This window comes from Notothenia rossii (assembly GCF_949606895.1).
Source record: "Notothenia rossii genome assembly, chromosome: 7".
NCBI lineage: Eukaryota > Metazoa > Chordata > Actinopteri > Perciformes > Nototheniidae > Notothenia > Notothenia rossii.
In genome coordinates, this window is record NC_136905.1 from 73,797,170 (window position 1) to 73,812,049 (window position 14,880).

A 14,880-nucleotide genomic window follows, 5' to 3' on the forward strand; every position below is an offset into this window, starting at 1 on the left:
AAGCAGGCATGTCTGTGTACACAGACACAGAAAGAGACCCTCAAAGAGAGAGCGCAATTATTTCCTATCTGTTAGTACAAAGATTAAAACATCCCGACATAAAACAGGCTTAGTAGGCAAGGTGTGATGAAGGGTGTGTTTCTTCTCTTAATAAAACCATCCCCTGTCTGTGATCTCTATAGCTCGTTCAGTTGTTAGCTAGCCACCTCCAGAGGATCCCGCTTCCCAGGGTGCACCACATGCTCTGATAACACATATTTAGGCTTTTAATGCCCTCCAAAAAAGGCCTGTCTTCAGTGGGGGTATTTTAAGCTGTAGTGCGTATTAGCTAATTAGGGTGTGTGGGCTCTTTGTAAGTATGTTTGGCATGCTGCGGGTGCTTCAAATGAAAGAGAATAGTGCTCAATTGCTCGAATAACCTTTTTGTCCTGATTTCTCTCTCTCTACAAGTTCACATCAATGTCACATAGTTGTACTAGAGTAGAAGTTGGTCAAACTTTGTTTGTCCAGTCAAGATAAGTGGTCAAGGATTACATTTTACATACCGTACATCATATTGGACACATTCTGTGAATGGAAAATATTGATTTGCATTAGATGTGTAACTCTATTATGAACACACCCCAGGCCCATCCAGTGTGCTTTTAAGTCAGTAGGAATAAGCCAGGACAGTCAACCATAAGACAGGAACACTTGTGACCAATTAGTGCACGGAGCAGAGGAGGGAATGGTCAACATCCCAGCGGGCCGCTCCTAAACAGACAGGCTGTCATCAAGACGAGGCTCTGAGATGCTCAATGAATTCTCACATGTCCGCTGCCCGTCTGTAGTCCGACCCCACCACTCACACACTAACAACATCTCTCAGCTCCAGTAAAGCTGAGAGGTAGTCCCAACACAGCTTCCTAACATCCCAACACAACGGGAGCAGAGGATCCATTGCACTAGATCCCCCCCCAACAAGCTGCTCAATTGTCCAAAAGGGCATGGTAGGGATTCCCCCTCCCTCTCTTCTGTGTATATGTTTGGTTGTATGTGTGTGAGTTCAGGAGGGGTAGCTTAGAGCTCAGTCCTTGCTGACCATATGTCCGCACTGCAGGGAGTTGGGGGGGGGGCTACAATCTGCCAAGGATTTAGGAATGCCAATAATTTGTAAATAGGCCCGTGTTCCCTGCATGGTCGAAGGGTTAAGTGTAGCTTCTGTCCTGGGATGGTCCCAGTGGGGCATCTGTATGCGAGCCTAATGTCCAACTCCAGCCAAAGTTCTCATGAGACTAACACCTCCTTCTTTTTTTGTCCTCACCCCCTTATCTCCCTCCCCACCTCTAACTGCCAGGGCTTGAAGAAAGTTTGAGGAGCTCTCTAGCAGACTCCAGTCCGTCTGTGGCCCTGGTTCCAGTCTTGGACTTGCCGGACTCCGAGATCCTCCACCTGTCCTGCTGGCTCAGTTTATAGTCAACAGCCAGGCTCCAGTCATCCACAGCACTGGAATCCAATGGGGCTTTTCTGGAGAAGCAACTATCAAAGCCCAACAACTCATGACTTACAACAGGACATTGTGAATGTGACAAATAAAAACAGCATAACTGCTTATTGATGTTGACTGAAATGCAAACTTTTGTCCGTGTGCAGTTTTGAGGATGTGCTTATTCGACTTCATATCGCAGAAGTTAGGCCAATAATCCCTATGTCCTCTACTGGAGTTGTTTACTGCAGCAGCTGTTATTCTGCCTTCGAGAAGAGTCTTAGAGAACTACTATAAGCTAAAGCCGCATACCAGAAGGCTGGAGACCGCGGACTACAAAAGGAGACACCAGCAGTGTCTCATTCCACGAGGCGATAAACTGTATCCCCTGATATCCCACTGTTTCTGGTGGAATTTCTCTCACCACGTTAGCTAACACCCCTCATAAAGGCCTAGCGCCACCGCTGACACCATCTGTTCAGTTGTAAACCTATAGATTTACTGTGTGACTGCTTTGTGGATGATGTGACTGTTTCTCTCTCTCATGCTCCATGGGATTCAAGGTGTGTTATTATTGTGTAATGGGCAATCAGTGGCAAGCACCTGAAAAGATTAAGCCTCTTTATGTGTTCTATTGATTCTAAGGCAAGCTGGTTAATAGGAGAGGGACCCTACAACAGACAGCTGCAGGCCAGGTGTGTGTTCTGTGTTGTGTGTATGTGCTTGGGCCCGAAAATTGACATTGTGCCGATGTGGGAAGAAAACAACGCCATTAACCATTGCTCCTGGAACAATGCTTTTCTCAAAGATCATGAACCGTATTGATGATCTCAGTTGGAATGCATCTCCACTCCAGCTATTCTCTTTATCGCATTTGTGATGGCGGCAGAGTGGAGTGGGCTATTGATCTTCACCAACCGAATGTTGTTTTGATTGTTGTTATCAAAAATTGAACAATAGAGGCAGCCGATAGAGCCTGAAGATTTTATTGAGGGTTGAAAAACACAAACAAGCAATTATTTATGAGAGCGAGCAATCCAATGCCCCATAAATATACAGTGTGTGTTAATGTTCACCTGTTTGCTTTTAAAGGCCCCACCAGGGGGAGATTTAGAATTGTTGATTGATGTAGCTATCAAATAAGCACAAAGATATGGATATTTTGAAATAAAGTACTTATATGTTGTACTTGTACACACCTCAGTCAACTTAACACCAATAAATGTTACATACTTGATTATATTTCAGTGTTTCCAATAAATAAAACTGATTATAATTCCAACAGATTAAGCAATGAAACAAATAGCTGAAGAAGATATTGCTCTAATAATGTTTTCTTTGTAAATATTCTTGGTTCCTTACATTTCTTTGTGAGTGAAAGTCTGAATGTCAAGCAGGTTATTGCTAAACAATTGTGTGCTGCGCTAACATGCATGTTCACCAGACGTGATACATTATGGTTTACAGAGAGGATTAGAAATATGTTTTGTTGTCGAAATTCAGAAATGAGTAATAAAGAAACAACCCACGCCAGCCCATGTACATTTCATTTGTTTTAAGTTGGCAGTAGATTCAACATTTTAAATAAAAAGCCACATTTGCAAGACACTTCTGTATTCAGTCTTGAATGCCCATGCTTCTTTCTTTAGTGTAACAATGGCTAAATGACAAGGACTGTATGTGTCACAATACACAAACATACAAAACCCATTTAAAAACACACAGAGGAGATTTGTCACTGTAATTCAGTGCACAACAACCACTTGTCGATCACACTGTAAACACTACATTGTGTCTTTCAGCAGGCATGTTTTCATACAGACACAGGCAAAGCCACGACTATATCATCACATTCTAATCATGGCCACTGTGATGGCCTATGGCAGACACATTTCTTTGTGTCTCCACCACTGTGTTTCCACATGAAATGAATAAAGACAGGGTGACATTTAGTTTTCTCATGTGTTTTGTCAAATGTACATTTTCTACTTAGCTGACCTGCAACCGCTCTGCAAACAAACTGGCTGTTGTGGCTAACATTGTCCTTTGTGCACAGTGTACCAGCCTGCGGCTCTTGTCATTGTGGCCTTGCACATGGACTTTCACTGTGTGTTTCTTCCTCCAGGCTAACCAGGCTGATGTGTGTGCCTCTCTCTCCCCATAGCAGTGGGCTTCGGTAGGGGAGCCCAGCTCAGGAGCCGCCTCACAGCATGACTCTTCCTGACATTGGGTTCTGTTTGCCTCAGAGACCGTGGTTTTGTTTGTATATTTGATTCCTTTTTGTTTCATAATGCATTGTTTTCCTCCCCTGACAGATTGTAAAAGCATGTCTTCATGGTCACAGCACTGACTAAATGAAACTTGTTCTTTCTGCTGAACTGGCAAGCCATCACATGCTATTGAGTGGTGTCTGCTGCCCTCTTGTGGTCCACATAAAAAAAATGCAATTTAAAATAAAGCCAAATATTTTACAAGCATTCATCCCCTATAATAAATGAGTGATATAGTTGGTTGAGTGCTCAATATTCTGTGTGAATACTTTAGATATTGAATAATTTTTCTAAACATTTTTTTTTATATTGACAGTGTTTCGAATTAATGGACATTGCACTTTTATATTTTGTATTTCTGATGATCAAACAATTCTATTTTATTTCTACATTACAGTAACTTTAATTTCTAGATTTTTTAGTAAAGACCAAAAGATGATTTGAGATTTTGATATGCACACTTTCAAAAACGCTCTTGAATGACAACTTATCAAAAACGGTACTGATTCATTTTTGACTAATTTCACTTTTACTCAACAACAAAATGTGAACAAACACCAATCGGAAAACCATGGAAACAGAATGTAACAGGACTTAAAAAGGGGTTGGGTATCTGTCTGGGTCTTGCTAGACTAAACTATTTTCCAAGACTACACCATGGACCAATTCAGAATCGTTTATCCATTACATTTGGGACTGGTTGAGTGATAAATCTTCACAGTTTAAGCAGGTTTGTGATTCTTTGGACTTAACCCAGCTGATAGTCCCACTAGAATAAACCCTGCCAAACCCAATAACGATACCCTTATAGAAGTCATTCTAACAAATGCAGCTCATAAGTATGTGTCTGTTTGTGTTTTTCCTAATGATATTAGTGACCAATGCACTATTGCTTGCGTTAGGAGCACTAAATGTTGATGCCCTTGACCACTGAACTGCTTCAAACACTTCTCTGAGCAGGTGTTACACGATCTGGCGGAGGTTAAATGGCACTTCATAGCGTTAATTCCATCTTTCGATGTTGTCGTCTAATTTTTCATTGATCACTTTTTATTGATTATTAATAGACATGCCCTTCTTAGAAAATTCAGAGTTAAGAACACTCCATGGTTTACTAGAGAACTATTTTATCTCATTCATGATCGAAATAAGCAATGGTCCTTAGCTAGAAAGTCTAACACTAGTGATGACTGGCTTCTTTTTCGTGTCCTCAGAAATATAAATGTTCAGCCCTTATTAAAAAAGCTAAAGCTGATTACTATCTGAGCTTAACCACTGATTGTTTTAATGACCATTCTAAATTCTGCAAAACAATTAAATCACCTCAGAACAAGAAGATTTCTAGTTTCCCACAAAAATTGAAGGTCAGTGATTCTTTTATTTCAGATTCAGATGGTATGTCTATTGCTTTTAATGCTCCTTTCAAAAAGGCTGGTCACATTTTTGATGAGCAAAGTCATGACTCTCTAAATGGTCGTACTCACAGCCCTAGTCAAGAGATGAGCTCCCCTGTTTTTGATTTCGCTTATTTCTCGGTCTCTGAAGTCTTACAGGGTTACTTTGCACTCAATTGATCCTAAAAACTCTGCCTGGCCTGACGACCTCAACCCGTTCTTTTTTCAAATTGCAATTCAGATTATAGCACAAACAGTGACTGATATGTGCAATCTCTCTCTGTCCACTCACACAATGCCAGCTGTGTGGAAGCAAGCTCTGGTATCGCCCCTCTTGAAAGCTGGTGATGAGTTGAATAACTATCGTCCTATCTCAAATCTTTCTGTGTTATCAAAGATTCTTGAGTCCCTAGTCTCTACTCAGCTAAAACTTTTTTTAAATTCACACAACATCCTTAACCCTATGCAATCTAGATTCAGATCAAAGCACAGTACTGTGACTGCCAGTCTGAACGTCTCAGACGATATTATGGCTGCTTTGGATAAAAAATCTGTTTGTGTTGCATTGTTTATTGACCTAGCCAAAGCATTTGACACGTAGATCACCACATTATGTCTAATGTTATCTTGGTGTCCCGTTTCGGTCATAATGCCATTTGCTGGTTTTCAGAGTTATGTAACCGACCGTACTCAATGCGTCAGGTTGGGTAGTACTGTCTCTGACCCTGTCACCTTGGAGAAGGGAGTTCCACAGGGCTCTATTGTGGGGCCCTTGCTCTTTTTATTATATGTAAACAATATTTGTAATCAGATGCAATTTTCTACCTCATATGCTGATGACACTATTGTATATTCATGTGCTCCTTCTCTGGATATGGCCTTTTCCAATTTAAAATCTCATTTTATCACGCTACAGCATACGCTTATTGATTCCAAACTGCTATTGAACAGTAAGAAAATCAAAGAAATGCTTTTTGCTCCCAAGTCAGCGTCCCCTTGCCTCTCCATTGACACCCTTGATGGCGTCTCTGTTGAGTTTGTCGATACCTACAAATATCTGGGCTTTTGGTTGGACAGACATCTGAACTTCAAATACCATATTGAAGTTCTAACAAATACATTTAAATTCACTCTTGGCTTCCTTTTCAGACTTAAATGTTGTTTTTCAACTTCATCCCGTAAAAGGTTGGTCTCTGGCTTATTCCTGTCCCAGCTGGACTATGGTGATACCATTTATAGATTTGCCTGTCCCACTGTGTTTTGGCCAAACTTGACCCACTCTACCATGCTGCACTGCGTTATATATCAAATACACCCTATAGGACTAATCATTGGAAACTGTATAGCCTAACTGGATGGTCCTCACTTAGTATGCGTAGGATGCAGCATTGGTTTTTATTAATGTATAAAGCCATTTTAGGTAAGCTTCCACTGCACATATGTGCCAGATTTGCTCCAGTTTGTGACTCTTACAACCTCAGATCCAGTGCCTGGATACGGTTCCTGCCGTGCGGACTGAGGCTGGAAAAAGGAGTCCTTGGTCTTGGAATGTCCTTCAATCAAGCCTAAAACTGAGAACACTTGTCTCAATAGCATGTTTTAAATTGAAGTTGTCTGAAGTCCTTACCACCAGGTGCTCTTGCAGTAATAAGTAGTGTACCTTTCTTACTGTCCTAATGTGCACAATATAGTGACGGCTTTTTCGTCTTTTGTTTTCTTAGTTATGTTCTCTGTATTTTACATGTTTTTGTTATGGGTTATGTGTAACGTTGCTGCCTTCTTGGCCAGGTCAGCATTGAAAATTAGATTGTATCTCAATGCTTTTTTTATCTGGTTAAATAAAGGTTAAATAAAAAAGATTAACAAAATATAGAGGTTTGTGCTCCAAACTGAACATATCAGAGGGAACAGATGGTTTTAATGAGGAGTGAAAAAGACCATAACATCTCAAAGTAGAGAAACTCTGTTAACAGGGGAGAAGGACTGCAAACCACCTGTCTGCTGTTTACTATTGTGGTGTAACGTCATTGCCTTCCTCCAACACACCCAACAGCTCTGCTATGGGGATATTACAGTCAAAAGGCATATCACTTATGGAGCCGTTTAGTGTGTAAGTAGGTCTATGATAACTTAATGTTTCACAATATATAGCAAACTCTCTGTGCTGGATATTCTGTCTAAGAAAAGTTGCATTGTACATTATCATAAAAAAGGTTTGGAGACAGATGTGATAATGGACTCTTTAAAGATGTCCTCTTTAACAAAGGTAAATGGGACATTACAGTAAGTATTTCACATATATTTCCAATTATGATGGTGCTGTAAGTAGCCTAATGGAGGAAGTGAGCCAAAGAAAACTTCATACATGCCAAATATCCCTTAAGAGCTTTGGGTATCCATATTAACTCTCAAGGCACTTGTTTACTTAATCTGGACTTCACTTGCATACAGGGAAAAAGGGTCTATATATACCGTATTTCAGAAGAAATTAAAAATAGCAACCATTTCCAGGGTAATGTTTTAAAAAACCTTTCTGATCGTAAAAACAACAGAAGAACCCGAGGTAGTTTTGGTCATCATTCATCTACTGATAAAGATGTATTGCTCATCGGCAATACACATTGAATCAATGGCAATATCAGAAGAAGGCTTAAAGAGAGTGCAATAAATAAGAAAAGAGACCAAAAAAACATTATTAACAGGTTACAGACAATAATGATCAGGCTAAAATGTATATACTGTAGTTATCCATTTTACTCTGAACTTTGCAATTTGCCTTATAAATAAGGCAAATTATTAATACAAATATTTATAAATAATGTGGTCCACAATCAAAACATGACAGCTCAAACAGTATGCGGACAACGCTCAAAAGAAGTTTGATGTCAGAGGGTGTTTGGTGTAACATTTGTGGCATAAGGTTCACAGTCAACACACATCTCACTCATTGATGATTAATTAATTAATAATAAAATGTTGCTGTGCAGTGATTTTTTTGTATACAATTGTGTGTATTATGTTCACGATTAACATTATGGTGTTATAAGAAAATTATGAATACAAAATTAAAACAATTGTGATAAATGAATTTCATTAATATTTCAGACATCCAATATTATTTTGTTTTTTCCTAACTTTTTTAATGTATTTTTTTTATAATTTTGATAGTCTTAATATATGTTCTGTATATTACATCAAAATGAAGGTAAATTAGGAATAAGGTTTATTACTTCAGTTAAGACTAAGTTTAGTTGTCTTTGGAAAATGTAAAAAAAAACATGGATTCGTGCGTAGTAGGAACCGAGGTCTTGCTTATGTATCCGGGGACGGTTTTACGAACGTACCCATTCAGGAAGTCCGTCGCAAACAGCGCGTTTTGATTGTGTACATGCGCAACTAACCATCCAACGGCAGTAACACTCATGCTGGAATAAACATAAAGGTTTGAGAGCTTTATCTATAATTATTATATATCGGGTACGCCCCGATACTTTTCAGCAAAGTCATTATTAACAAACACTCTTAGTTATTATCTTACTGCGACTCATTAGCTTAGCTTAGCTCAGCTCACCCCTGATAGTGTGAAACAGCTAACGTTTACTTATTGTGTTTTGATATGTTTTAGTATTAATAATGATCAATTAACCTACATAACTGGTGTGCGTGCTCATAAAAGTATCAGGAAGGCATTACAGTAATTAACAGTTATAATGTATATCATTTAATACTCTTTTATTAACTTGAGATCCTGAAGTTTTGAACCTAGCTAACATTAGCTAACTTTCTCAGCCCCATATTCTTAAGGCATTACCAGTACAACCAACTCACTTCAAACCTTATTGGTACCAAATATTAGCTACGGTTACTTTCATATAACATATCATTGCCCTCTTTTTCTGACAGTCGTCATTGTAGCAGCTTGAGATGGCCACCAAGGGGAAAGAAACCCCCGCTAAAAAGGCTGCGGCGCCTTCAGTGTCTCAGATTAATGCTGAATATGTCACACAGGTAATTATGTTACATCAACCCTACACTTGTTATCCAGCAAGATCTGTTGTAAAAATGTTTCCCATTCCTTATATATGCTGAAGACGGAGCGACTTTTTTCTCAACCTCCAGTCAGTGTTTTGATTTGATGCATCTGTAATTTATAATATGTTAGGAGGAGTTTACTCTTGACAGGAGACTTGAATGTTTGCTCTAGATCATATCATATTTGATCTTAAGAGATAGTCAATCTAAGTTAAACAAGTTTCCTTTATGTTTAATACTATTATTGATTGTTTTCCTATTTCTTTTTTCAGTTGGCTAATAAATATTGGGCTCCTCATGCAAAGAATAAGCTACCATTTGACCCAAAGGTGAGTTATATGTATTGCTACAATTGTTGTTCTCTTTTGGCAAAGCAATGTGTTGTTGTATCGTTTATTTATCACAATGATAGTTACTTGTGTGTTTGAGTTTGATACAATGAAATGGTAAAATGCTTCTTTGACCAGTTAATGAACTCTGCCTGAACTCTACTCAGCTGTTATGCTTTAAAGCATGGAGGTGCTGATGCTCGGTGTGCATTTAACATTTACAAATTCTTCCCTTTTTTAAGGTGTTGGAAGATGTTTACGAAAAAGAGATTCTCATGTCCAAGTAAGTGAATACTAAAATAATAGTTGCCTTATAATGCTCTGTTTAATCACATATTTCACATCAACACTTACACTAATGTATCTTTCTCTATTGTCCTCTTTTCATTTTACTTTCAGATTTGCCATCAGAAAAATTATGCTGCTTGAGTTCAGGTGGGAAATGTCACTTCATCTTCTTCTCTCTATTATGAAGAAGCAAATAACAAAATATGTATTTAAACAACTTGGTGGATATATATTAATACAATCTTTTCTCATCTTTCAGCCAGTACCTTGAGAACTACCTGTGGGTGAACTACACTCCTAAAGTGTCCAGCAATGCCTACCTCATGTCCATTTGTTGCATCATCAATGAGAAGTTCAGGGAGAATGTCCCAGCGTGGGAGGTAAGAAATGAAGTATCTCATCGAACACTTAACTGTTAATGCATGGTGACCTCAGCATCTAAAGACACCATATTGCAATGAGTTACTTCGCTGTTTGTTCACCATCTTCACATTTACCCTTTTAAAATGTATAGCTATCTACAGCATTATTCTATTTTTTGATTTGTGTGCATCAGGTGTTCAAAAAGGAGCCGAGCCATTTCCCTTTCTTCTTCAAATGTGTGATGGAGGCTGTATTGGCCAGTGAGGGGGCCGGCCTCAGTCTGAAGGAACAAACCGTGCTGCTGGTCTTCCTGGACCATTGCTTCAACAGTCTGGTAGGTACCATAACACTCATTACATTACATTGCATTTAGCTGACGCTTTTATCCAAAGCACCTAAGTGCATTCGACTAAGAAGATACAACCTTGAAGAAAACAGAATCATATAAGTACACCAGGTTTCATAGAGCTAAAACATTTCAAGTGCTACTCAACTGGCTTTAGATAAGCCAGTCCTTTATTAGTATATAAGTGCTTTGTTAGTAATTCTATCGCTCGAAGTGGAGTCGAAAGAGATGAGTTTTCAGTCTCCCACGGAAGACGTGCAAGCTATCTGCTGTCCTGATTTCAATAGGGAGCTCATTCCACCATTTTGGAGCCAGGATAGCAAACCCACGTATTTTTGCTGATGGGAACTTGGGTCCCCCTCGCAGTGCGGGTGCAGCGAGCTGTTTGGCCGATGCAGAGCGGAGTGCACGTGCTGGGGTGTACGGTTTAACCATGTCCTGGATGTAGGAAGGGCCAGATCCATTCGCAGCATGGTACGCTAGTACCATTGTCTTGAAGTGGATTCTAGCAGTTACTGGAAGCCAGTGAATGGAGCGGAGGTGTGGTGTGGGAACATTTTGGAAGGTTGAAGACCAGACGAGCCGCTGCATTCTGGATGAGCTGCAGAGGTCATCATATTTAATATCTTGACTCAATGGAGCAGTATGTCACTTTTATACACATTATAAAGTTTTCTGATGACACAGCCATACTTAGTCTTCTGCCTAGAGACTTCTATTTATAAACTTGAGATTGAAGAGGTCGTGAAGTGGTGTGAGGCGCACAACCTGGTGTTAAATGTTAAAAAACAAAGGAAATGATCTTTGACCCCAAGTCAGTGGGTGATCACAGCCCAGTCCTTATCAACAGGGAGGGAGTTGAGCAGGTTACACGCTTTAAATATTTGGGGATTTATTTTGATGCTCAGTTAGGCTGGGCCCATCAGGTGGATCAGGTATGCTCAAAGATAAGCCAGCGCCTGCATTTTCTGCTCAGGGTTCATGGAGTGGATAAATGTATCATGTTAATGTTCTACAGGGCAACAATTGAGTCTAATATTCGTTATGGCATCACAACATGGTTTGTTAACTTGTAAGTTAAATCTAAATCACAACTCCAGAGCTTGATAAAAAGGGCTGGAAAAATAATTGGCATGCTTCCACCATCCTCTCTTCAGGAGATATTTGAGGGGATGGTGAGAAAGCAAAGCCGTAAAATCACATGCGACCCCAAACACATCCTGTATAGAGAGTTTGAGTTGCTGCCTCGGCAGAACGTAAAGATGACCAAACTGTAAATTGAACAGGTATAAGTTTTCCTTTGTTCCACTGTCAATCAAGCTGCTGAACAGTCAGAAACAATTGTGATTATGCTGTGTTAGGAGGTGCGATGTTTACAGTGTAGTATGTGCAATCGAGATGGTTAAATAGGGAAAGCGCAATATTTGTAAATAGGTATGGATACAATAGGGATATGTGCAATTTGACGGACACTATGCATAAGTGCAATAGGGAAAGTGCACTTTTTGATTTGTGTATGATGCAGTAGGGAAACTGCAATATTTGGTTTATGTATAAATACAATAGGGAAACTGCAATATTTGGTTTATGTATACATACAATAGGGAAAGTTCTGTACCTGTAGGTTTCTTGTTTGTTTCTTTGTCATGTGATATGTGATATCTGTTCTCTATCTATGACTGATTGTCCCAAATGTTTTATGTTTATTATCTTGATGCCCAAGACAAATGTCTCCTAAGGGACACAATAAAGCTCTATCTATCTATCTTTAGTTTTGTACTGCTGCTTTAAGGTCAATGACAATGTTTGTTTTGTATTTCTAGATTAATAGGAGCATCTATTCCTTATCGCATAACAGTACAATATGCATCTATAATCAAACTAGGGTTGCTTGACTTGGCTGTGTTTATTCATGCAAAGTAGAATATGAGAATACTTTATTCAGTGCGATATATTCATTTACTGTGTACTCCCGAATCCAGGGGCAGATAAATGACTAATTGTTGGGAAGTGTTCATCTTACACCATTCTATTGTTACTCTGAACAATTAGCTTCTTACTCATTAATGCAAGCAATGCCTTATTCCCCAATATATTTGTGGAAATAAGGAAATGTTTTAGTAATGCCCACTAGATGGCAGTAGTAGACCAGGCAGTACAACCTGGGACAGCTCCCACCACTCTTGATGCTCTGCAGCCGCATTAAACCACAGGGAAGCATTGCAGATGTCTCACTTTAAAATCTGCTGTGATAGCCTGCTGCACTTTGATTGTATCCTATAAAGCCCTCTAAATATTTTAGTTGCATACTTTTATTATGGGCTGATGTGTAATAAAAATCTGTCATACACAGTGCATTTTGACCACTCTCTCTCTCTCCCCGTGCGCCCTCTCCCAGGAGGTAGATTTGATCAGAGAGCAGGTGCAGCAGCTCATCTCTCTGCCTATGTGGATGGGCCTCCTACCAGTAAGATATCCACCTATTACCCTAATTAAGTTTATCTGGTGGTCATTGGCACACACACAGTAATAATGTTTGATATTCATCATAGGAAACAATAACCTGCTTGTTATGATACTCAACGTTTGAAACAATGATCTGTTTGCAGTCCAGACTCCAACACGAGCTTAAGAAAGTCCCAAAGCTGCAGAAATTCTGGAATCTAATCAAGAAGAAATCTGATAAGATGGAAGCTGACGAAGCTGAACAGTAATAACATTTTCTTTTGCTTGTGTGTTGAGATCTATACACACTAGGAAATAGTGTTTGGTATCCTAGGAGTTGCTAAGCTTTTTTCTAATTTGCTTTCTGTGTGTCCTCCTCAGGGCACAGAAAGAGAGGGCATTCCTCTCAGCTCTCATTAAAAAGTTTCTTGGAGTTCTCGTGTCCATCCCGCCATCAGGTAAACAATATAATTATGTTTATTTCCCTAGGAGTTCATAGTGTTATTGTGTACTTCTAATTCTAACGTGAAGTGTATTCATGAAGACGAATGACCATTAGACATTGGTCCTTTTTTTAATTATTTTGAAAAATGGCGCATTTAAGGTTTTGGATTTCTAGCTCAAAATAAGTGTTTACATTTGATGAGTTTACAAATGATACTGGGTATCTTTGTTCCCAAAGCAGATCTCAGCATGAGTTCTCTCCACCTTTCCCGGCATAATTAGTGTACTAAGGATTTTCTATAGATTGCAGTGTCAGAAGATCATCTCTGGTCCAGGGCCATACTGCCAGTTTAAACCACAATATTACCCTTTCTTTCACTATTCCTAGTTGCACTACTTCGTCCTTTTACTTTCTGAGTCGTGCATCCACCGAAGGAGTATGTGCTCCAGCTGCCATACAGCCACTGGCACCGACTTCTACGTTGTAATGCAGGCCGACACAGAGGCCCCCCACCTGAATGCTAAAAACAGAACGTGTATTTGTGGGTTTAGGTAGAATTCAAACCTGACAGGGTAGATTACAGTCCAAAGCCCAGCAGGATCCACATCACTCTAATGCATGCTGCATGCCTCAACTCTAAGTGCACACACACACACACACACACACACACACACACACACACACACACACACACACACACACACACACACACACACACACACACACACACACACACACACACACACACACACACACACACACACACCAACACCAACATGCTTAATGAGGGCTGAGGTCCCAGCATGCTGCTGTGCTGGCAATGCAGTATCTCAAAGTGAGGCTCACACACTCAGCATGGCACCTCGGTGATGTCCACATGCGTTTGCTGTCCTCATATCCTATGTGATAACTGCACAGCCTCCTTTCCACTGCTACACCTCATCGTTATTTTCCCCTGCCTTTTTTTTTGGCCTTGTTTGTCAAAAAGTCATGTCTGCTTGTCTGCCAGATTGTATTAGGCATTGTCAACATGTATTCCCTGACATCGAGTAAAGTGCTAACCTCAATGATTTTCCTCCTACCTTTTCCATAGGGCCTGTATCCATGGACAAAGTACATTACTGCGAAAGATTCATTGAACTCATGATTGATTTGGAGGTAAGACACTTCCTTTCATTGCGAAGCTTTATTCGGTTAATTTGACAATCTTTTGCCATTTGTACTTCCTCCCTGCCTACATTTTATTGCTTAATTTAAAATGCAGAGTGCAGGATGATGCACTCAGGCTTTACACAGACTAAGCAGACGCTCATCCCCACCGTGTACGTACAGTGTATTTGCTTAATCATGGTATTCTGATAAAGGAAGTGGTGTAGACATCCGTCTCTGCACAGCTCGTTTGCCCTTTGTCCTTCACATTTCTAGCTAACTCAGGTCAACAGACAGCCAAACGTCCAGTCTCAGCTCCACCCGATGTGTCTCTGTCATTGCTGTCTGCAAGGC

The 14,880-nt window shown here is 39.8% G+C and overlaps 2 protein-coding genes across 3 annotated transcripts in view; both read left to right on the top strand.

Annotated features, from left to right (window-relative positions):
- dph6 (diphthamine biosynthesis 6) overlaps window positions 1-3,073 on the top strand; it is a 56,006-nt gene extending 52,933 nt beyond the window's left edge. Inside the window, exon 15 of the mRNA XM_079640358.1 lies at window positions 1,337-3,073. Within this exon, the coding sequence (XP_079496484.1) occupies window positions 1,337-1,455 (119 nt within the window). The 3' untranslated portion in view covers window positions 1,456-3,073. The remainder of the gene's footprint in view (window positions 1-1,336) is intronic.
- A 5,365-nt stretch (window positions 3,074-8,438) lies between these two features.
- aqr (aquarius intron-binding spliceosomal factor) overlaps window positions 8,439-14,880 on the top strand; it is a 54,431-nt gene continuing 47,989 nt past the window's right edge. For both annotated transcript variants that reach the window (XM_079693030.1, XM_079693031.1), the window contains exons 1-11: window positions 8,439-8,571; window positions 9,033-9,137; window positions 9,434-9,490; window positions 9,733-9,773; window positions 9,890-9,925; window positions 10,038-10,158; window positions 10,335-10,475; window positions 12,886-12,954; window positions 13,097-13,197; window positions 13,314-13,390; window positions 14,471-14,535. In XM_079693030.1, coding sequence (XP_079549156.1) covers window positions 9,054-9,137; window positions 9,434-9,490; window positions 9,733-9,773; window positions 9,890-9,925; window positions 10,038-10,158; window positions 10,335-10,475; window positions 12,886-12,954; window positions 13,097-13,197; window positions 13,314-13,390; window positions 14,471-14,535 — 792 coding nt within the window. In that variant the 5' untranslated portion in view covers window positions 8,439-8,571; window positions 9,033-9,053. The remainder of the gene's footprint in view (window positions 8,572-9,032; window positions 9,138-9,433; window positions 9,491-9,732; window positions 9,774-9,889; window positions 9,926-10,037; window positions 10,159-10,334; window positions 10,476-12,885; window positions 12,955-13,096; window positions 13,198-13,313; window positions 13,391-14,470; window positions 14,536-14,880) is intronic.